The 25,074-nt window shown below is 35.5% G+C and overlaps 1 protein-coding gene across 2 annotated transcripts; it reads right to left on the bottom strand.

Moving 5' to 3' along the window:
* Window positions 1-5,632: 5,632 nt before the first annotated feature.
* Window positions 5,633-23,701, bottom strand: RST1 (ARM repeat superfamily protein). Of its 2 annotated transcripts, XM_011006838.1 has the most exons (25): window positions 23,285-23,701; window positions 22,845-23,129; window positions 22,587-22,670; window positions 22,089-22,365; window positions 21,241-21,491; window positions 20,611-20,791; window positions 20,291-20,478; window positions 20,083-20,183; window positions 17,667-17,742; window positions 15,897-16,028; window positions 15,731-15,812; window positions 14,847-14,919; window positions 14,186-14,354; window positions 13,834-13,964; window positions 13,658-13,749; window positions 12,672-12,763; window positions 12,381-12,596; window positions 12,194-12,271; window positions 11,516-11,698; window positions 10,388-11,287; window positions 9,999-10,295; window positions 7,794-8,453; window positions 7,300-7,450; window positions 6,998-7,116; window positions 5,633-6,469 (listed from the first exon to the last, which is right to left on the bottom strand). In XM_011006838.1, exons 1-25 carry the CDS (start codon window positions 23,675-23,677, stop codon window positions 6,107-6,109), a joined length of 5,574 nt encoding a protein of 1,857 aa, XP_011005140.1. In that variant the 5' UTR covers window positions 23,678-23,701; the 3' UTR covers window positions 5,633-6,106. The 2 variants fall into 2 exon arrangements, with proteins under 2 accessions (XP_011005140.1, XP_011005141.1); XM_011006839.1 differs by lacking the exons at window positions 22,089-22,365; window positions 22,845-23,129; window positions 23,285-23,701.
* Window positions 23,702-25,074: the final 1,373 nt, after the last annotated feature.

Raw genomic sequence — 25,074 nt, 5'->3', positions numbered from 1 at the left:
ATCTAAAAATATATAAAATAAATAATTTAAAATAAAAAACAAAAATTTTCAAAAATATATATAAAATAAATAATTTAAAATAAAAAAAAAATTTCAAAAATATATATTTTTTTTAATATAAGCATACTCATGTAACTATTAGTAGTGGTTGAACATTATGATCAGCAACAGACAATTTGGACCATTCCAAAATGGTGTAAATAACATGTGCTCTCTAGTTTGATTTTTTTTTTTTATCAAATTTTAAATTTTAATCAAGTGGTCAAGCATGATTCTTTCAACCTGATCTGCATTAGCGAAATGCGTGAAATACAAATGGCTAAGATTAAAAGAGGTGTGTTGAAAAACTATAATTAAATACATTAAATTATTATTCTTGTATATCTTTCTTCATCCCAATTCAAATAACATCCCTCTCTCTTAAAAGAAGAAACCTATTTCCCATATTCTCCATATGCTTTATAAATAACTGATTTTTGCTTCCAAACTATAATTCATCTTACAAATCCTTCAGTCACCATCAAAGCCCAAAATATAAAAAACATTCTCTCAATAATGAAAGCTCTTAATTTTTAACTTATAATAAAGAAGGCTAAGGGATAATTATTTATGGATTTGTGGGAAATAAATGGTTCTTAGGGTTTGAGAGAATTTCTTCTTATTTTAAAGCTTTGGTAAGGATGTCTGCAATCTAAGATTTTGTTGGAGTGTAGATAAGGTGAACAATGTTCTTCTCAATCTTTTCTGTGATGAAGTGTCGATCTATTTCAATGTGCTTTATCCTGTCATGATAAACTGGATTCTTTGCTATGCTTATGGCTGCTTGATTATCACAGTGCATTTGGATAGGTGTCAATGATTCTATGCCAAGTTCTTTAAGTAATCTTTGTATCCACATCCCTTCACAGATTTCAAGAGCTAAAGCTCTCAACTCAGATTCTGCACTGCTTCTAGATACCACATGTTGTTTCTTACTTCTCTAAGTTACTAGATTTCCCCAAACATAGGAGTAGTATCCAGAAGTAGATCTCCTATCTATAATGTTTTCTGTCTGCATTAGCGAAATGCGTGAAATACAAATGGCTAAGATTAAAAGAGGTGTGTTGAAAAACTATAATTGAATACATTAAATTACTATTCTTGTATATCTTTCTTCATCCCAACTCAAATAACATCCCTCTCACTTAAAAGAAGAAACCTACTTCCCATATTCTCCATATGCTTTATAAATCACTGATTTTTGCTTCCAAACTATAATTCATCTTACAAATCCTTCGGTCACCATCAAAGCCCAAAATATAAAAAACATCCTCTCAATAATGAAAGCTCTTAATTTTTAACTTATAATAAAGAAGGCTAAGGGATAATTATTTATGGATTTGTGGGAAATAAATGGTTCTTAGGGTTTGAGAGAATTTCTTCTCTTTGTAAATCTGTCAAACCATGCCCAAGGGGATTGCTTTAGTCCATATAGTGATTTTTTCAGTCTGCATACTCTGTTAACGTTGGAGGATGTTTTTAATTCTAGAGGAATCTCCATGTATACTTCTTCTTCCAAGTCTCCATCAAGGAAAGAATTTTTGATATCTAGTTGATGTAATGGCCAATCTTGGTTAGCTGTTAGGAAAAAAAGCACTCTGATTGTATTAAGTTTGACAATGATTCTATGCCAAGTTCTTTAAGTAATCTTTGTATCCACATCCCTTCACAGATTTCAAGAGCTAAAGCTCTCAACTCAGATTCTGCACTGCTTCTAGATACCACATGTTGTTTCTTACTTCTCGAAGTTACTAAATTTCCCCAAACATAGGAGCAGTATCCAGAAGTAGATCTCATATCTATAATGTTTTCTACCCAGTCTGCATCTGTGTAGATTTTAATATTTTTGTTGTTACATTTCTTGTATAAAAGGCCTCCCTGTACACTGTCAATGGCTGAAACAAATGCATGATAGGTTGGTGATAACCCTTCATATGAAACAAATTTGCTAATGGGATGACTTGTGCATGATCTAACACCCTTTCTCAAAGCAATTGGAATATTTAAATCATCAATAACAGAGGCAGTATTCTCACAGTCAGAAGTTTCCATACCCAAGTATATTGGAGCAGAATCTGGACTTGGATCTAAATCTTGGTCATGTGCAAGAGGTATTATGTGCTTTATCTCCTTTCCAAGTTTTTTTCTTCTTGAATAGGTAAGAAGCTCATGATTTTTGATCTGTTTTGGTGTAGGATGAATCTGATCAGGAGATTGGACTAAGGCTGGATGTCTTGGGACTGATTGGATCGAGGCTAGAGGTGGTGTTGGGACTGATTGGATCGAGGCTGGATGACTCAAATCACTTTGGACAAAACTCTGTTAGTTATCTCCTAAGTTAATTACATGATCAGATTGTATATCCCAATTCTAATATTCTCTCATGGTTGCTCCCTGAAGATCAGACTTAGGATAATATGTTTGATGTTCAAAAAATATGACATCCATATAAGTATAAACCTTTTTTAGAATAGAAGAGTAACATTTATAACCCTTTTAGTGTGGAGAGCATCCTATAAAAATGCACTTGAAAGAGGTAGGGTCTAATTTTCCTCTATGGTGTATATAAACAAACACTAAGCAGCCAAATACTTTAGGGTCTAAGAAATAGAGTAGTTTGGTATGTGGAAAGACTTGTAGAAGGACTTGGCTGGGAGTTCTGAAGTTTAGAACTCTAGAAGGCATTCTTTTGATGAGATAGGTTGCTGTGAATATAGCTTCTCCCCAGAATTGTTTTGGCACATGAGTAGAGAGCATAAAGGATCTAGCAACTTCCAACAAATGTCTATTCTTTCTTTCAGCCACTCCATTTTGTTGTGGAGTGTTAACACAAAAGCTTATATGGATAATGTCTTGATTTAGACAATAAGTATTAAGGCTAGAATTGAAATATTCTTTGGCTTTATCAGTTTTTAGGATTTGGATTTTAGTATGGAATTAGGTTTGTATCATGGTATGGAAGTTTTGGAAAATCTGGCCAACTTCAAATTTTTCTTTTATAAAGAATAACCAAGTCAATCTAGTGTGATCATCAACAAAGGAGACAAACCACCGAGTTCCAGTTATATTGTGCACTTGTGAGGGGCCCCATACATCACTATGAATCATTGTAAATGGATGTGATGGTTTATATGAAATGGTGGGATAACTATTGCGAATATGTTTAGAGAGTTGACATATTTCACATTTGAAGGATTATGAGCTTTTATTGGAAAAGAAGGATGAAAACAGCCTTTCAAGGTACATGAAATTTGGATGATCAAGACGATAGTGCCATAACAAAACTTCACCATCTTTATTGACATGAAAATTTAAAGCTAACTGACCCTTGGATGATACATAGCTTCTGTTTTGAGTTTGCCTTCTTAGAGGAATCTCACTTTTGAGTAGATAGAGCCCAAAACATATCTTAGCACTGTCAATCTTCTTCCCCATATCCAAATCCTGAAATATACACAAATGAGGAAAGAATTTAACAACACAATTTAGGTCACGAGTCAATTTGCTAATTGAGAGTAGGTTGCAATCTAGGTTAGGAACATGGAGAATAGAGTTTAGGATCATGTCCCTTGAGAGTCTGCTTAATCTTATTCCCTTAACTTGGGAGAAAGACCCATCAGCTATATGAACTGTAGAATTATTAGTGCACTGATTGTATTCATTAAGAAGAGTAGCATCTCCTGTCATATGGTCTGATGCTCCAGAGTCGATGATCCAAGGGCTCGAGTGTTTCTTATTAACAGTAAAGGCTATTGAAAATTTATCTTTTTGTGCTAACAGTCCAAATTTAGGACCAGAGGCTGACTCACTTGGTTGAGACAGTGAATTCTGACTGAAGAGTTTTTGTAAGATCTCAAGTTGTTCTTTGCTGAAAGGACTTGTTTCAGTTGGTAGAATGGTGTTCTTATCTCGGTTGTTATCTGAGGTAACATTGTTGGCACGTCTGTCTTTGTCATTTATTGATTTTGATGGTTTCCAATCAGCAGGTTTGCCATGAATCTTCCAACAATTTTCCTTAACATGTCCCGGTTTGTTGCAATGATCACACCAGGGTCTTCCTTTCCTCTATCGATTATCATAGTTGCTGTTTGAATGGCCTCTAGCAGCAAGGGCAGATCCTTCCATTATGTGAGCTGAGTTGTGAGGTCCCATCATTACTTTCTTTCTACTTTCTTCATGTCTAACCTCAGAGAATGCTTCTCTGAGATTTGGAAGAGGTTTGGTTCCTATTATTCTTCCTCTGACTTTATCAAGGTTCTTGTTGAGCCCAAGAAAAAATTTGAAAGTTCTTTTTTGCTGAACAATTCTTCTATATAAAACTATGCCTTTAGGGCAATTCCAACTATGAATTTCAAACATATCTAGGTGCTACCAATGACGATAAAGAGTGTTTGAAGTATTGAGTAATAGAAAGTTCTCCTTGGCGTAGATCATGCATCACTCCTCAATCTCAAATAGTTCTGATGTATTTTCAGAGAACTTGAGTAGGTTTCTCTTATTGCTTCCCAAATTTCCTTTACTATTTCATATAGGAGAAAATTTTCTCTAATATCATTGATCATTGAATTGATTAGCCATGACATTACCATATGATTTTCAGTCTTCCATGTTCAGAACATAAAATTATTATTTTCTGGTATGATGATATCCCATATAAGGTAGTCATCTCTACCCTTTCCATAAATAAACATCATAACTAATGATGACCATTGAAGATAATTATATCCATTAAGTTTATATCTTGTGATTTGATGCTAATGATGACCATTGAAGATAATTATATCTATTAAGTTTATGTCTTGTGATTTGCTGTGAGGATGTGCCTTCAATGCCTCCTGAAAGGCTACCATGAGAGGCTATTCCTGGCTGTGAAGTCACCTTAGAGAGAAAGCTTTGTCCTGCTACTGCTATGCTTTATAGAAGCAAATTAAGGTTCAAGAGTAGGCTTTGATACCATGAAGAATTTTGAGAGAAGTATTTCTCTTTTCTTAACATTACCAGCAATATATTTGTACAATAAATAAGAAAGAGAAGCTAACCTACTAACCCTCGAAACAAGAAAAAAATACTAGATAATAAAGTATCCTACACTAAACTAGAAAACAATAATCTAAAGAATCTGGATAGTTAATACCAAATTTCTCTTTCCTAAACAATATACACCAAGATTTCTCTAAAATCCTAACTGATTTTAAAACTGATTTTCATATTAAATATCTGATATATTTAGGTCTCATAATTCAATGTAATGTATTAATCTATAGCTTCCTACTTGCTTCTATTAATCTCTACCACCCCAATGTCACGAATCTCATTATCCATATTTGCTTAATTCATAGATATGACGGCAGGGTTATTCCTCGGGATATTAAGGCCACAATTGCTGAGGCCATGACAAGGTGAGGAAGGACAGTGTTGGCTATATACCTAGACAGGCCAGAATTTGCTGATTGGGCGGTCCCTAAACGGATTTGTTGACTGGATCAACTGCCCTCCAACCGAGCTGAAATGGCTTGTGTAATCACGTTTTGATTGTTAAATGAGTTTCAACCTTCCATCCAAAAAACGAAGAAAACAAGAAAAAACCTCAATATAAAGACTCATCATAATCATCAATTACTCTTTACCTCCCATGTTGAAGACAGTTTTAGAAACAACCGTGGTTGCTGGAACAGCTTGAACACGAAGAATTTAAAACAGATTCTTTAAACAGAGGACAGACATCAAGGTTACATAAAGGTTAGAAACAACTGACCATTGAGTAAAGCTATATATTTACATATAAACTATTGGTGACTGGTACCTGAAAAGATGAGTCCCTTGTGTCGCCATTTTGATGGAAACCCAGAAACTTGTGCACTCTAGCCCTTTAGCCTCACATAAAGGACTTGTGGAATAAGATCCAGTTGGAAAAAGATAACCAATTAGAGATAAGCTTCACGCAGGAATAGTAATGCTTTGAAAAACACGGGATTCGTTAAGTGAGAGATGCTGACTGAATAGTTAAAGATGCCGCAAGCAAAGATCATATAGCCTAATTGACTGCAAGTTAGGCTATGACCCTCTCTCAAGTGACCAGCATATTGGCAAGCCTAAGCTGCTTCTCCAAAGGCAAATACTCTTTTAAACATGTACAGGTATGATACATCACATGCAATAGAAAGGAGGCAATATCCTTTTCACTTCCGTCAATAGGTTGTGTGCTATTTGTATTGTCAGGGGGTCCTTTGTCAGTAACCAAGTAGTATATGCGTTCGGTTGATGTCCAAAGGGTAGAAACAATGGATTCCGCGACAACTTCCCAACTAGGTTCGGTCACAAGGGAAGGGAGGGTAACTGGTAGATCACTCAACACGGATAACTGGTCCAAAGTCAGAAGAGACCCATATTTGCAACAGCTACCAGATAGCAGAGCGAGAAACTTTAAGGCCTGCAGAAGAAATGTAAAGACCTTTTATTCAAAAGCATTATCACAATGAAGAATTAAAAACAAAAACAAAAGGACTTTAAAGGTGAGAAATAATACAGGTTCCTTTACCCCTTATGATTCAGATGACACAATGGCAGAAAACAACGCATGGGAATCACTAATTTCTACACAAATGTATTTTGAAAGGGTTCGAATTAAAGAGAGCTGAACTTCTTAAAAACATGTACACAAGAATGGAAGTGGAAGTGGAAGCGGAAGCGGGAGCATATCATATCAACTGCCAATGAGGGATGGATTTTTCTAAGCTGCATTTACATACAAGTAACATTAGCGAGACTACTTGCACAGATCAACTATACCACCACCACCCTCCCCTGCCCTGACTGCAGGTAAACAAAGTATCCTCCTAAATACATACAGGGTTACTATTCCATATTTTGCTTAGACTATAGCTACCATGCCGGTGCCTTGTGTTGGGAAATCAGAACCAGTAACCTATGCATTTTGATTGTGTAAAAAAAAGCTTACTATGGAAGGATAGCTCGAGACACAACTAATCTCCGCTGCATCAATAAGCCACTGTCTTTTGACACTTCCATCTGCATGTTGCAAAGCTGCTACCACTTCAGCATGCAAATTCCAAATATCTGTATTGTTGAAAAGAGGTGCATTAAACCAACTCTAAGCAAGAAATTCCACAGCAAGAACCACCAAAACATGCAGCAAACTGAATCCAATTTGGAAGCATGGAAACAACATTAGCAATATTTATAATTAGACTGGCTCCAAGTTATTCAACTACCATGCTCTTTCCAAGTAAAGTAACTAACCCTTTGATTTAGAGTTCAGCATATAAGCTTTTAATCTTCCAAGCTCGGTTAATGGGATGGAACCCATCCTAACTAGCTTCACTTTCGCTAGAATCTTCTTTAGGACTTCATTTGACAGGCTACCTCCTTGCACAAGATCCCCTAATGGAACCTGCAAAGCAAACATTGCAACATAATTTTCTGAGAATAGAACATAATGGAAATTCAAATGCTCCTACATAAACTCTACAAGACTAAATAATGTTTTGAACCATTTTGGGTTCAGCTCAGTATTTACAAACCAATTAAGTTGTTGAATATACATGAAAGAGTTCCAAAGAGTACTCCCCATATTACTAAATATGATTCAGTAGAAACTTGATATTCTTCAAAAAAATTATCATTAGATATGATTCAAGTTCATAGCATATGAGCTAAATATCCACAAAGCAGAAACAAAGACGAGAAGTTTCTGAAAAGAAATGCTCCAAAGAGAGATGATTGACCGTGTTTACCTGCAGGAAATCCAATAACCAATCCCCTTGAGCCTTTGCCAAGCATTGAACTGCCACACGCCATTCCTCTGCAGCATTTGGCAGATCCACTCCTGTGAAGGCAGCAGATTCTGATGCAGGCAACAAGTGAAACAGCACCTCTATGCACTTGTCAAGGTTTGATATGTACTCTACAGAGCTAAGGACAGCTTCTTCTAGACACTGATAGAGACCCACCCAGCATGAGATTCTCAATGAGCCCTTCTGATCAGGGCTATACCCTTGGTATAAAATATCTGAGCAAAAGTATTCAGCAATATCATCAAGCAGTTTCTCTAGCCTGGAACCTGAGAATACTTTTATCAGGCCTGCAAGATGAAAGAGCAGACATGACTGCAGATTCAGCTCTAGTGTCCTGAACCTCGTCAAATCAGATAGCTCATCAAGGAAAGTCAGGAGGGGATCTAATTGATTTGCATGAGCTATTGAGAATTGTACACATTCCTCCCTAAGGGCTCCCCTCTTAAGAGCTGAATCTGGCAACAACACCTCAGACACTTGAGCCTCATATCTCATGCAGCGTCTAATGATCAATCCCCAATCCACTGTTGGCAATCTAGGAGCTCGGGAAAGGCATCTTAAAACTGTTACAACAGTGCCCACATGTGCAATAGCCCCTGCCTGAAAATTAGACAGCAAGAAATTTGAAAGAAGAATTCACAAAAAGCATCTCTCAATAAGAACAAAATAGCTGAAGAAAATAATATATGCAAGCAATAAGATAAGACTAACGAGTAGGTAGTGGAAGAAGGCAAAAACATTAATAAGTCTGCATGTATTTGCTTATGCTGGTGTTGCAAATCTACAATGTGATAGCAGAGATTTGCCAGCACCTGATGCATAAACTAGAATAGATAGAACCCAAAGTTATAAGCAGACAAAAGTTGATTGTTCTATCTCCATTCCAAAGTTTAAAATGTCTCCACACATGCACAAAGAACTAGAGTCCATCTACTTCTTATGCCAAAACTTCAATTATTCTACAATCTTTCAGCATAAACAGGGAGAAGCAGAAGCATGCGTGATAGTTCATAGTTCTTTCTGAAAATAAACTAGAAAACATTCATTGCCTTAGCCTAAAGCCAAACAAGGATAGAGAAAAAGAGAGAGGAGAGATGAGGGGGGAAATCAAGAAATAGTGAGCTGGGAGGCTTTAATTTCAATAACATCCAAAGTGGTCTCCAAACATAATATTGTATTCTTTATACAAGGACACCAAAGAAATCCTAACATCCTTTTAAAATAACTATATGAAAACAAATACCTAATATCCAACTAATATTAATGCATTTTTTTCCAAATATAAAACAACAAAAAATCCTTAGGGGATCCTCCATCTTAGCTTGCATACCAGCACAACATACTAGTGCATCCACCAAGAAAACATGGGCCACTGTGGAAAACTTCCCTCTCCTTCATTCACCTTTATCCGTCCACATAGCAAGGTCAACTAGCTAAGTGCATTCCAATTTAATAAAATGTGAATAAGATATTTACTTGCACACATACATAAATACATTCGTGCACACAAGCAGACACATAATCTGAGAATTGGTTTTAGCATTCATCACCAACAGAGAAACACTACAAGAAACATGCTTATAGACACAACTTAAGGTATAAAAACACTACAAGAAACATGCTTATAGACACACCTTAAGGTATAAACTGTTAGAGAATTATATAAATTATATCTTGAAATCTCACTTAATAGCTTAAACTATTAGACTGAAATGATTCTTTGACATGATATCAAAGTATTGCTGACTAAGCAATCATGAGTTTGAATTTTACCACCTCATTTTATTTGATAAAAATTAATCACAAGATAGCATAAGCATGTGCAAGTTTCAAGCCCAAAAAGCTTTCACTTGAGAGGGTGTGTTAAATAATTATATCAATCATATCTTGAAACCTCATTTAATAGCTTAAGCTATTGGGTTGTAATAGTCCTTTGACATAAACATGATGTGTTCACACACACATACAGCATAAACCCCATGTTTATCACAGGCATGCATTCTCACTAAAAGAGCTATACATACATTCATGTTTAGCAAAAGAGAAGATAAAACAAATCACAGCTCATATTAGATAAAGATAGCCACAAAGGAATAAAATTACTACAATAAACATGTAACCTGGAACGTTTAGACAGAAACCTACCCCGGAGTTATTTAGATGCATTAACCATATAGTCAGCTTCATAACTAAACTGTCCTCAGGAAAATTGTGAGAATTTGTTTTGCTATCAACAACATCAGTCTGATCATTGCTTTCAGCATTTAGAAGTTCCTTTGACCACAAACCATTTCGAAGGAATGAAACTGCCCAAGCTGCATTTTGTTGCATTTTAAGATCATCAGAATTTTGCGCGATGAGAAATATCTCTTGCACCAATGTTGTCAAATGTGGCTCACAAAAAGGGTTTGAAAGTAAAGGGCCCAAAATATGAGAAGATTCCTGTTAACCAAAACAAAGAATGGTGTTGAAAACATAAACCCCTATTTTTGTGAGGGTAACTCTTCCAAAAACACAGAAATATAAGAAAGAACCTTTTGTTCACAAGCAGTCTTGATTGAGGCTGAGAAGTGATGGGCATGAACCAAAATCCCTGCACCAGCTCCCATTGCATTAACAACTCCAAGCATACCACCCAGATGGATGATAGGAGGGAAAGAACTACAGTAGCATTTTCTAAACATCTCCAGTAAACCTTTTACAAATTCAGCTTCAAGAGGGTGCACACCTTCATTCAAAATGCAAGCGATAAGATTTCCCGCACCAATGCATGATGCCAGCATCAAGCTCTGATGGAAAGTACCAGATTTTTTAACAGATAATAACTCAAAAATGAGCTCATGATAGCCCTTTAATAGTTGATCCAGCTCATTATCATTGATCATTTCCACTCTCCGGCAGAATGCCACAACACTGGGAAGTGCAAGACAGGATCCTACTGATAAAGCTTTCTCCCTTCCTTCACTTGAAAAAGATGAGTTTGTTACTAGAGAGTTTACATGTGGGATCCATGATATAATCAAGTCCTTTATCTTCAGCATAGCATCATGTGCCCCAGCTCTATATATTGCATTGAAAGAGATCCCCAAGCCAAGGACAATACCAGCAACACCCCAAGGATCTTCCTCCAAGTCATCACACCTCTCAAGCAACTGATCAGATGTCAAATTGATTTCCATATCATTAGCACCCATGCCGAAAAATGGAGAAAGACTTTCTAGAATATCATATGAAGCATTACTGAGCTGGCTTGTCATCAGAAGTAATGTCCTAAGAATCTTCCCTAATAAGTCAACCTCCTGTGCCTTGTACTTTTCTTTATCCAAATCAACATTATCAGCAGCTTCAAACCTGGTAAGAAGATCTTGGCATGCAAAGCCCAAGCCAAGCCCACAAGCTCCTTTGACAAGGATGCTTTTGCTGCCATGCAAAACCTGAAAGCATGCAATGTCTTATAACAAATGCCACATAACTTGTATAATCCTTTGCAAAAGAATCTAACTTCATCCCTTTCATAATAATTTTCAGAAGTATACTTCATTAATCCCTCTGTTAGTAACACCAAAAAAAAACCCTACGTATGCAAAAACACTCATTTTGAAAGCTTTTTCAAGATGGACTGGAATAAAATGTTCACAGTTCCAAACCACAGATCTTCATACCTTTATAAGTCCAGTGATATTCTCAAATTTCTGTTTGTGATCAGTTACATGAAGACAACTTGAAACCAATCCAAGAGATATTGCAGCTGACCATTGGCGATGATCATGCTCATTCTGGAACAACCAGTTTAGCAGAAACTTTGAAGCAGTTGATTTGACAGTATGGGTAGATGGAGCCAACACCTGACAGTAGCCAGCAAAACCAACCATTTAACTGACAAAGCATGTGAAACAAGAAGTTTAAATGTGAACGGTAGTGCATTTCTATTTAATAAAAAACCAAACCATTACTCAAAAATCAGAATGACTGGTTAAGAGGCCTTTAATAGAATAAGATGAAATAGCAGGATTGTGCCAGGACCTGAAACCAATTAACTGACCACCAAACTTTCACCCAGCCTCATAACTTGGTTAAGGGAAATTTGCAGTTCAGATGCCATGGATGGCATTTTCATTTTCCTTTTTTTTCAATATCACTGTCTATTTCCCACATTAATGCCGGCCTGGGCTGAGATTTGACTCCACAGTCTCTACATTCCATCTCATAAATATCATGGATATGCAAATAAAATTGATCTTATGGTTGGTACAATGATCCCAAGCACCGAACCAAGTATAGACATCAGTAAGTAGTTAGATTGTGAAATCTGGAGTGAGATTTATAGAGCAATATCTTACCACACAGAGTGCACCAATAGCCAGAGCAATATTTTCAGCAGAACTTGGGATAGACTCTTCAGCAAGTCGCATCACACGCTGCAAGAAAATAATGCAGTAGAAGAAATATTACACATGGCATGAATCTGTTTAAAATTGCTGCAGATAAAATATTATGGCACAAATGCTAGAAGAGGAAAAGGTGAACCTTCAGGATATCAGTAGCAGCTTTAGAAGTTTTATTTAATGAAACAGAAGGTGCTTTAGCATCAAGGGATGAAATATTTGCCCTTATCCAACGCCGCATGAAGGACTTCCAAGATTGCAATGAAAGAAGGGCAGTGAAAATGTTTCTTGATAATTGAAGAGAAGCAGCTATTTCCACCAGTGCACTCTCATATCCAGAATGGAAATCTACAGATACCTGGGAGAGAAAGTAACATAGATTTAAATATCATAGTAAATTCTCAAGAAAAGAACTCAACATATGATTTCTTACTCTTGACAAGCATTGTCTGTTCACATCTTTAGGGGTAAAGGAAAGGCATAACAGAGCTGCCCCAGGTAATTGCCCAGCACTACCTTTTATCCCTGCAAATTTATTGCTCATTTGATTTACTGTACAGATCACACATAAGAAATGAACAGACTCCAAGACAACTCGACATAAAATGAGGAGGTGGAGTAGATAACCTAGCATTCAATAGGCTAAACCATCATAGAAGGACAAGAAACTAGAGCTCTTGAAATCCAAACAAACAAACATAAAAAGACCTTTCAAGACTCCTTTTCATTCACCAAATGGCCCTCTCAAAGTTTACAACAAATGTAACACAAAGTCAGTCCTAAAGAGTCATAACCAAATTAAAAATAAAACCTTAATGAATAAAACTACATAATAATCCAGATAATAGCAAAAACAAAGACATTTCAAACCTTATAACTAGCACCTTCTCAGATATGACAAAATTACACCATTAGTGAAAGTTTAAAGTGACTAGGAAAACGCCCTTAATATTGTACCACCCTTGTCAGCTAGATGCCTGTATTTGTCAAACAATATTATCCATCTATGATGACTCTAATACTTCATTTTTCTATATTTTACTTTCTCTTTCCTTTTCCCACCCTTGTCTGCTAGATTCCTGTATTTGTCAAACACTATTATCCATTTATGATGAATCTAATACTTCATTTTTCTACCTCGTATATGGCTTCTCTACTAGAGCTTTTACATTGTATTATTCCTCTCATCTCATTTTTCCTTTTCACATTTCCGAAGTCCACTCAATATCTTTCAACTCTTTTTCCCACTTATTCTGCATCAGGACCTGTAACAAGGGCAGACAATTCTCGCACTCACTTGAGGTGTCATGATGCCATAAAATGCTTTGGACAGAGGGCGTTGAGGATTAGAGACAATAAACCAAAACTCACATGGAAAGCAGCATGATCTACATCAGAACCCAATTGCATATATAATACCTGAGGAGACGAGAACCTGTGGAAATACATTTAGCAACTTCTCAATCTTACTTCCAGCAACTTTTTTCTCCTTCACCAACCTTCGACGATTCCTGGAGCAAATACAACCAAAGTATCAAGGTTCAATATCTTATGGTTTTCAGCAAGTGAAAGAGAAAAGTGGATGAGTTCTTTACACATGTTCATGAGTTATGATCTTGACTTGAAATCCTTCCATAGCCGTGAGCACATCAAGATTCGTCTCACATAAAAGCAAATCCATGTTCACCCTCTTAAAATCTGGAATTCCTATTTGTATATGTGTAACCTAGTAAAGCATAAAGTCATTCAGAGAATCTGTTTTAACTGGAGCATATGATGTGAGGATGCAAGAAACCAAACATGGTTAGCAGCAAAATAGATGAGTACCGGGACTAACTATAGTACATTTTGTCAAAGTAAAATTATCAAGACAGAAGATTTTGAAAACAATAAAATTTTACAATGATTTTATATAACTTTCAATAATAAGCATCTCACACAATTTACCTCATATTGGCTCAGGGCCTCAAAGGCAAAGATCCTTGCCCTTGCCCACTCAAGTGCTTGATTGACATGTACAGCAGTTCCAATACCCCATAAAATTTGCAAGACATTCCTTGAAGCTTCTGAATATGCTTCAGCATCCATTGCACCCCATCTCAGAAGGAGGCATATGCTGTCAATGGCAAGAAGTCATTTGGTATATGTTAATATATCAATTGAAAGAAAGGATGAAAAAGTTACGGCTAAATGGCTTAGGTACAAAGATTTGACAGAAATATCAGGTGCAACTAAGAATGTTGTCCTCAAGGTAAATCAACAAAACTGATTATTGTTGCACTAAAGTTAATGAAAAAAAAGGAGCAATATAAATTTAAAAAAGGAGAACAAATGGGGAATGTTTTAGGGTGCAATTTTCCAAACAGGAAGAAAAATGTTAAGAAAGGCTCTTATTTGACCACTGGGTAATACTGCCTCCTGACCAGGGTAAAATGTCCCCCTTTTACAGAAGGATACGATACCTGGACAGCTAAAGGTAGGCAATCCTTTAGCAATCTAAAGTCACCTAGCCTCACCTTTCTTTTGGTATGATCTATATTGGTTATATAATCAGGATTGCCAAATGGAGGCACAAATTTAAATAGCAATCAAAACCAGCACACATTACCTTTGTGCAAGAACTGGGTCTGTGGTGTAGTCTACCGCATGCTTATCAATGACATCCCAGGCAGTATAAAAATCTAAAAAGAAAATTTATTCCACTGTAGTTAAGAACATAACATAATGATAACTAGTGCAATTTTAACTTATCATGAACATAATCGCTGGAAGACATACAATTGAAATATATGGGTAAGAAAACACACATTATCCTGCTGACAATAATTGAAGTATTTGTGGTTAAACTTAGCATTCAAATTTTCAGGCCGCATACAAGCATGGATTTAGCATTTTTCCAAAAAACACATATCATTCAAACTATGACTTAATAGAAATGCTCAAATATGTTCTGAAATAATAACTACCACTGAAGTCAAGGTAAGGATACTAATACAAAAATCTACAGCATTAATTTATGATCATAATAAATGAAATTGAGAATATCTGTCCAGTAAAAAATAGAAGAGGTGGGAAAAAAAAGAAGGGTGGATAAAAATCCATCTTATTAAGAGTTAAAACTTCGAGATAAAGAATCTCAGGGGTCGTTCCTAAACTTTCTGCAGAGGAGCTGCAGGTTCACTAAGCAAGCATAAGGCACCTCCATTCTGGCCAAAGCTGCAAAAACCTTGACATTAAATTCTAGCAATTACATGTCATCATTTATGATGGTCTTTAACATCAGATAACTAGAAATCAAAATGAGTACGCCATTACATGCTTGAACTTGCAAGACAAATTTGGATAAAAAACATAAAGAATGTTCTCAAGAAATATGATGCAATTTTTCAGACAAAACGGAAGAGGCAAAAGTAACATTTTCAAACCTAGAAATGTTTAAGATATAAATTGGAAAAGGAAAAGGATTGGATTTTAAAGCAGGAGGAGGATTACCAATTACATCAGCTTCACATAGATGTGCAAGGCTCTGAAATCCAAGAGCTTTAATAATATGATCTTGGCTCTCAATGCAAGCCTGTTAGTTTAGATGAATGAGACCCTATTAAATTGTGTAAACTCGAGACATTAGAAAATAGAGGAGCTATGGCTTCACACATACCGAAACAGATAAGATAAGATCCACCCCCCTATCAGGGTTCTTTCTGCAAATGTCCCGAATGGAGGCAGCCAAACTTATTAAGATGTTTCTCTCATGCTTGAATTCAGTGAGCCCCTTCGGAAGCAATATTGCCTAAAAGTCAACTAGCATGTTAGTATCAAAGCATAGTAATATTGCAATAGAATTTGAGAATGAAACAAACTCATGGACAGGAAAATCTGTTTAGCATGGATGAATGACTTCTGTTAATTTACCATAGAAAAGTAGATAATTTAGTTCGTACTTGGTACTTGTTTAGGGAGTCTAGACATTTGAGGTTATCATGATATATAGTATTAGTTATAAATTTTATTTTGTTATATTTCCTGTTTGAATAGCCTTTATTCATCTTCAGTATTGACAAAGGCTGGAGTGCCATTTCAGCCAGAATCTTTTCTTTATGGCAGCAATATTCACAATAATTGTTGTACAATGGCCATTCAGTTTTAGTGCCTGTGACTTTCATCAGTCATGAACATTCTAAACAGTCATCCACCCTTCTATACCTTCAGGACAAAAGGAGCAGATAAAATCCAAGAAATTGTGAGAAGGAGCTCTATGAAAGCTTTAGATCAAAAAATGCCTCCTGAAGTCTGTAACTACACTTAACAACATCCAAGAATCTTTAGACCAGGCAATCACTATACTTCAAGTTTGTATTAACAAGCTCAAAACAAAAGCAGTAGAAGAAACACTAGTTCCATCATTCCATGATTAGAAATAGCAGCAACTAAGAAACTAAGAATTGCAGAATAACAAAAAGTTCCAGTAGTAGATTTTGTACAGGCAGAATGTGGACAGTATGTTTGAAAGCTTTACTTCATTATTCAAGTAGACAGGATGTTCAAGAAATTAATTAATCATTCCAAAAAAAAAAAGCCTTGAATGGTGACGTTTAAGGCAAGTAAAAATGCATGTATCAAGGCCAGGAGTGCAACTTCAAGTTATAGAGAAAGCATAGAAAATGCAGATTCTTACCACAACACTTTGAAACACAAGGTTGAGTTTTTTCTAACAAAGGGAGAATGGTGTTGCAGTTTGAGTTTTCCCAAAATAACTAATCTTGGGAAAATTAGGGATTTTATTTTACTTCAAATGTTTCTCATTTAGTGAATCTACTTGTTTTATGTTATTGTAATAACTAATATTAACTATAACTTTTTTGGTTAGAAATTTTATTCCAATTCCCGTTTTCTTTTATGGTTCTATAGTTTAATTCTTTAACAAAAAGCATATCTTTCTTGGTTTAGGGTTTCTTGTTGAATTGATAATAAAATTAGAATTGTTCTCTGCCTACTGCCATTCTTCCAAGATTCATCTCCCCCTTTTTCTTCCTCCCTCTCTCTCCTTTCTTCCCTCCCCTCCTTCCAGAATCCTTTCTCAGGTCCTACATAATGAGGCCGAATGGCTATATTAATTTTGACACAAATAAATAGAAATTATCTTCTCTTTTTGAACAACATGCTAGTCCCACTTCATCCTCAACATTCTTTACACAAGCCTCCAAATGGAACAGAATTTGCATCTAATTGCACTACACGAACACATATTAAACAATCTTTACTGGGATCAAAAAAGAATTTTTCAAACTTTCTTCTATCAAATAGTTCTGCACATCTCAACTTTCATTGATTATTTCAAATTTTTGTTGTATGTTTGTTTCTGCTTTCCTAAACAACTAAAATGAATCGTTATTTGCAATTCAGCAGAGTGGAAGCAGAAGAATCTTACTTGCAAACTCCCAAAGGCACGGTCATTGATTGCCCAGGTCTGACAAAGCAAACGAGCGCCGGTGGCATACAACACACTGAATATGACACATAGGTTGCAGTTAAAAAAATACAGATATGGAGAAAGGACAACAGGGATTATGTAACAAGTTAAAAAAGTTTTAGAGGTCACCAGTAAATGATAAGACTTTAAAGGTTTAATTGCATATTTCATCCATGAACTATTAGAATTGGCAGTTTCAATCTTATGCTTCATTTGCATTTATTAGGTCCCTGAATTTGTCTTGGTGGATGCCATTCACCAAAGTCCAACTATAAACTATGAAAGTTGAAGACTGACTATTGACCATAACCAACAAGTTTCAGTTAGAGTCACATACAGATGGCATCTTGACTATAATGTCTTTCATATATCTGTTCAAATTCCAACTTTCTTGGAAAATCAACAGCTTTCCTAGGAATCAACTACACCCAAACCACCAAAGCCTATAAAAAAAACCATCATCCATGCCAGCACCAATGACTACACCAATGAGTTCATCAACATTGCTTGCCTCTAACTCAGCAAACACCTAAATTTGCAGTTGTGAAGCATAAATCAAGCTCAGGCCCATTCAGTTCTTGAACTTCAAAACCCATAATACATGTTTAGGATATAGTTTTTTTTTTTTTTCCTTCTCTCTTTTGGTAAAATCTTCAAAATTTTGTTTCTCATAGTTCTGTTACTATATTAGATTTGATATTCTGTTAAAAAAATAAGGGTTTTAATTTTCCTCTGATACTTCATCTTTAGCAGCCACAATGTGGATAGCTTAAGTTCTTTGCTTGAATTGCTGATAATTTCACATACAATTTCAGTTGCTTATTTGAGGATTTGGGTTGTTTTATTTTTTTTGCTGGTCTAGGATTCTACCATGAAAGGCTTTTATTGTAAACAGGTGGGGTTGGAAATTTGAGGAAGATAGAATCACACTATTGTCTGCTTTGTATGATTTGGATAGAGCATTCATATGGGCTTAGAGAACATTTTTGTCCATTTGTTGAGCACAAATGCTTATCAACACTTTGTCCATTTTTTTTACTTTTAAAGAGGGATCACAAGTTTGCCATGTGGTCTCTGTCAACTTCATGCACCTGGTAATTCAGTCAGCCAAACTGAACGGCTTATTAACTAATAATTAATGTTGACAGATCAACATTTCTAGTGACAGAGTTTTGGCTCAGTAACAAAACAAGGGGAACAAAATGAGTTTAGACACTTGCAGCCCATCATAAAAGTATAAGAATGAAACATCCCCAAATGGAAAGTTGGAAGATGAAATATGTGTTTAAGCATTCTATATGTGGTTCTCATTATATCAATGACAACAACTTCACTATTCATACAGCCATTCATGCTGAGTGCCCATGAAATCTGTTAAGCTGTCTAGAGACATGATTACTCACTATTACCCACTGAATGAGCACAACAAATGGTGTCTAGGACAGTTAGAATTGGATGATTGAGCCAACTAAACAGTAGTAAGACAAACAATTTTCAATAGAGTCAGACACTGACTCAACTACCAGATTTAGGCACATAGCATAGGTTGGAATTTAAAATGCATCAAGTGCAATTCAGAGGAATGAAAATAGTTCAAGACCATTGGTATTTAAAAGTACTGAAAGAAAATTATTAGACAGACAATAAAAGAAACCACTTGCTATGCAAAGTCCTGACCTAATAGATCCTATTACGACTCTTCAAATAGCCAAAAGAGCCAACTGAGCCGAAAAATAGAACCCCATAATTGGTCAGGCAAGCCATCAGGTACCAAATGGTTAGTTATCTGGGAAAACTCATCAGGTTTTTCTCATACCCACTGCCTTGTATAGGTGTAGAAAATTTGGAGCATGCAATTATACCGAACTTATTGTATGTGTAATCCAATTTAAGCACTTGGTGAAAATTTTAATTATAAAGTCAGTTTAATTATCAGGTCATCTTATGATGGTGGTTGCTCATCACAAGTGTCCATGGTCACATTATTTGCAAAATCAGTCAACCATAAGAGAAGCAATACATGTTTCGGAAAGGAAAACAAGCCTATTAGAACTGTTAGAACATATTAAAACCAAATCAGTGGGCTAATGTGAACCACACTAAAATGACAATTCAAGCTGGCATGTCCTATATATCCGAGGACAAATATGGACATGGCTATTGTTTCTACCCTTTCTCACTATCCTGTTCCACCTGAGAAAAAATGTTATAATTGTCCATAGCATGTATCTCCCATCCCTTCATGGCATAGCTATGATCACCACAATACACAATATCACCAGGACAGCTCACTGAAATTCTTCAAAAACATAAAACGCACTAAACAAGGAAGGATAAGAGAAAAGACAAACATCATGAGTTGTAGAGAACATACGGTTTTCCATCTTTCTGAAGCATTGGCAAGATTGTCTGAATTATGAGGGGGATCATCACAGAATGTGAAGCAAGTGATGGAAGTAATGCCAGAAGTTTTGGCTGAAAGTATCAAAAATCGTACTGTGAAAGACATCAAAGGGAGAGCTGGATACACTTTTGTATCAACTAAAATTAGACGTGAAGCAAGGTAAGAAAAGAAAACTCACCAATATATACTGGTAACTAATGTCTTTACTGGTGAAGATGTTACTGTAAAATAGAATTGCTAGCAGCAGTGGCACTCCCTGTTTGGGGTCCACAATGCCAATAGCACCCAGCAAATCAATTGCCATATCTCCAAATGATCGGTGCATCACCAAAACACCAGTAATCGCACCAAGTAAAGGGGGCAGTTCTGCAAGATAATAAAGTGGGTATAAAGTGAACATGATTTTAAAGCACAACAACTTTAAAGCAATTTTTCTGAAACAATAGGATACCAAGAAGAATGAACCAAACATAATTCATTGGTGTTATTCTATCTTACCCCTTGTGAAACATTCTTGAGACTGAGAAACAGATAGGGAGGATTTTCTTCTGTCTACAATCGACAAAATGTATTCTCTTAACTGAGAAGCCCAATGTCTCGGTTTCTGGTGCATTACTTTGACATCAGTTTTGCCACTGGAAGCAAAATTCAGGAAGGAAGTGGGCAGTAAAAACTGGTCCTGGAAAACAGAACAGACAGAATCTTACAAGATCTCAATCATCATATGCCAGTCAAAATAGCACATTTCCAACAACTTGACACACTAAGCCTTGATTTCAACTAAATGGACCACAGGAATACTATTGCACCATTCTACTTTATCTGATGCAAAAATGGCACTTCTAGAGTCCCAACATTACTGCCTTATCCTCTTCCTCTCCTACATAAAGCATAATGGCATCTTAAATGAGCTTGTTAATAGGACTATCATATTTCTCTCATTTGAGAACAAAAATGTGAAATGGAACCCAACAATGAACAATATTGTCTTTCCTTTTCTTTTCCAGGTTAGGGGTGAGAATAACAAATGAAAAACACAAACCATATCCCAATACTTACAATTGTAACAAGTATTAAACAAACAAAAAATTCCCCACTCTTAACACAATAATCAGAGTAACATTGAACCTGAAACCACAAGCATCGCAAAAGCCTATAAGCAATGGATCCTAGAGAGCTGATAGGGGGAAATCCCCCTTCTGTGGCTAGTCCAGCCTTTGGTGCTTTTGACAGTTCTACTAGGACCTTTTCCAGCGTCACAAGCAATTCTGCTGCTTCCCCCTTAATAGATCTAGATGTAGATGATAATAGGTTGATGACAGGAAATGTGAACAAAAGCTCTTCGCTCATAGCACATTTGACTCTATCGACCTCATATTCTGAAAAATAAATAAATAAGTAAACTTATATTGCAAGAAGGTTAACAGTGGATGAAAAAAAGGCAACTATACACAATGATAAGAACATTAAAGCAGAATCAAGTGCCTGAAAAAGGCTTGGAAGTGAGATTAAGACAATGTCAAACAGTGAGTTTTCATTTTCTAACTAATAATTGCTGTTGTAACCCATTTTTGGGTCCCCACACAAAAAAAGGAAAAAATACAAAAAAATCAAAAATAAAATTAAAAAAATATAACAGTGAGAAACCAGTCATTCTTAATGATGCAAAACGCAAAATGCAAAGGAAGCATTGCACAAAACAAGGATGCAAACTAACTGGAGATGAAAGGAGAAACTATGCCTAGCATAAAACTTTTAATAGACAGATAACTCTAAGGCAACTTAAATGATCATATGGCATCCAAAAGTATTAAGAGAATACTATATTGTGTAACGTCATAAATACAGAATTTGCATCAGAACAATTTCCAATTAACCAAGAAGCTTGCACAAGAAGATTACGATTTAACTAATGGGCTTGTAATAGATAGACAATCATTAATTCATGCCAGCAAAATGAGAGTCAGGAAACATACCCTTTTCACTCTTCCATTTTAAAAGGAAGTTCAGGAGTTTCAATAAAGAGAGCTGTTCGTATTCAAGATCAGATTGAATCAGGACAACAAATAAGGATAGCAGTTTTGATGATATTTCAGGCATATATTGCAAAGAAAGATTTTTCTGGGCAATAAACAGCCGCTTCACTAGTTCAATAATTGGTTCACTACTACCAGCATGCCCATGATGACACGTCAATAATGAAAGAATAGCATCTGACAGTTCCACACCAAACAGTTGAGCCTCAGTAACCAGCTGTGAACGTGGAGAAGATAACAATTAACAGCAAGTTATGGCAGACAAGCTCCACGCAAAATTATAATAGTTCCATGTCCAAAAAAAAACTTCCATAAAATCAGCAAGTTAAGACAGACAAGCTCCACGCAAAATTATAATAGTTCCATGTCCCAAAAAAAAACTTCCATAAAGCACAAATGAGACAACAGATTGTGCTGATGCTGCATTGAGAAGCATACCAGTCCAGTTCCAACCAAGTGTCTCAAAACGACCGTATATGCATCAACTATGGATTCCAGAAAATAATATGAGTTCTTAAGCTCCTGTACATCATCAAGAAATTCGAATTAATAGCTATGAGCTTGCATTGAAGTATGAACCAGTTAAATTTATTATCTATGCTCCAGTTAAATCAATCAGTTAAGCAACGTGAGAGTATAGCTCCATCTGAATAAAAGAAAAGGTAAAAGAAACAATTACTAAGCAAGCATACTGACATCTGAATTCTTATGTGACGCATGCTTAAGGCAACCTATCAGTAGCTTTAAAACCGGAATCGCCTCATCAGGGAAAGAACAACAAAACGAAGCCATTGATGATATCAACTGCCTTGCAAACAAAGATGACGAAGAATTCGAAAAGGGCACTCGTAGAATCGAAAAATTCAAAAAGGGTCTCAAGAATTCACAAATTTCCACCATTCCCAATCTTCTATCCTGTCCGAGAAATAGTAAGACTTGCTGAACCAATTCAGACTGAACCTCAGTTCTTGATGACAAAATCTGCAATCCATAACTCAATATTATTGAATTTACACTTTAATCAAACACAATAAACCTCAAATTAGCCACAAAAAAAATTAATAATAATAATAATAGTCCATTAAAATGTGATCCTCGAAATTAGGAACTTATAAAATCCAATTAAGTTAACAAACCATAACAAAGGGGTGATTCTCAATAGAAGGAAAATGCCACGACCCATGATTCCTTTGAAACCCGACCCGAACGACAAATCCAAGAGCTTTAACAAATAAACCAACAAATTTTGGGTCGGACCCTTCGAGTGCAGACTGGAGCTCCAGCAAAGTTCGGGAGAGGTCCAATCTGGAGTCCAATAGGAGGCGACAGAGCTCGCGTACAGACTGGTCGACGACGGGTGGAGAAGCGGAACGGAGGCATTGAGAGATAGCTTCTCTACCAGGTTCGGAATCCGGGTCGAGGTAACTCGGCGCGGATCGTAACTTCGAGAAGATTGTAATCACCGCGAATTTTTGGAGCGAGGGTTGTGGAACCCGTGTTTTCTGGAGTAAAGGAGTGTAAGAGTCCATTTGTGCAGTGAGAGAGCGCGATTGAGAGAGTTAAAACGGAGGAAATGCTATGACAGAAACGACGGAGGCTTCCGCGTTTCGTTCAGGGTCCTAGTGACGTCGTTTTCATCTTGAACCCGTAGTTAAAAAAATTCCTTCGTTCTCAGATTTATACACCTTAAAATTAGCCTTGGTAGAATTTATTAAATTCATGTGAATACATAAGAGGAGGTTGCAGGAGGTATGTTTTTAAAATCTTCCAGAATAGAATTTAATCTTAATTATACGTATCATTTAATTCAAGAATATTTGTAATATCAAATAAGAAAACTAAAACTAGTTATTAATCTTCACATGTCATGCCGTCATTATAATTTTACACAATGATAAATTTGGTTTCAAGATTAAAAATTAGAGGTTAATTGCTAAGAGATGAAATGGTAAGAGGTTAATTATTAATAAATAAAGTATTAAGCATGTAAAAAAAATGGTAGATAGATGAAGCAATAGTGAGTTCTTGCGATATAAAAATATTTTTGAAAAAAATTAAATTTTATTTTTTAAAAATTAATACCTTAATATTTTTAGATTAATATGTTTATATTAAAAATAAATTTTAAAAAAATATTATTTTAATACATTTTCAAATAATAAATACTTTAAAAAACAATAACTACTATATAATATCAAATGGATTTGAAGTGTTGTAAAATTGTATAATGATAAGATTCATTAGATTTTAAATCAAATTTTAATTTAAATATAATTTAAATTATTAATTCATGTTACTAGAAACTAATTTTGTGTAAGAAAGAGAGAATGAATGATAGTTTAAAAGAAAAAAATAAATTAACTTTTTAGATAGTGATTGTCTTGAGATAGAAAAAATGAAGATAGCGAAAGCAAAAATGTGATTGGTTAAAGAAACATATACATAAAATAAATATATTTTTAAATAATTTTAGAGTGAATTTATGTTAGACAAGTTTCTAAAGATAATGTTTTTATTTTTTATTTCTAAAATATCCTTATAAAAAACTCTTAATTCCAAAATTATTCAACTAAGACATGTAAGGATAAAACTAGTTATTATCATAATTTTAAAACTTAACTCGAGAGTCAATCATAGACAAAGCTCAAGTCATCAGTCGAGGCCCAGATCATAGGTCAGGTTGAACCAAATCAGCGTAAAAATAAAAGTGTTTATTATTATAATTTTAAAACCTAATTTTAGGATCAACCAGGAATAAGGATTGGGTCACAAGTCAAAAGAGTTAACCCTTATTGACTCGGTCAACATAAAAATAAAAGTGGAAAGATTGTTGACATTTAGAGTCACGTTGATTAGTACTTAAAAGTGCATTTTTATCAAGGTTTTATTTCATCATTTTGCACTCGAAGTATCAATAACTCCTTAA

Source organism: Populus euphratica, unplaced genomic scaffold (genome assembly GCF_000495115.2).
Source record: "Populus euphratica unplaced genomic scaffold, PopEup_1.0 scaffold521.1, whole genome shotgun sequence".
Taxonomy (NCBI): Eukaryota; Viridiplantae; Streptophyta; class Magnoliopsida; order Malpighiales; family Salicaceae; genus Populus; species Populus euphratica.
The sequence above is the reverse complement of the archived record's forward strand: the minus strand, read 5'-3'. Positions and strand labels throughout refer to the sequence as shown.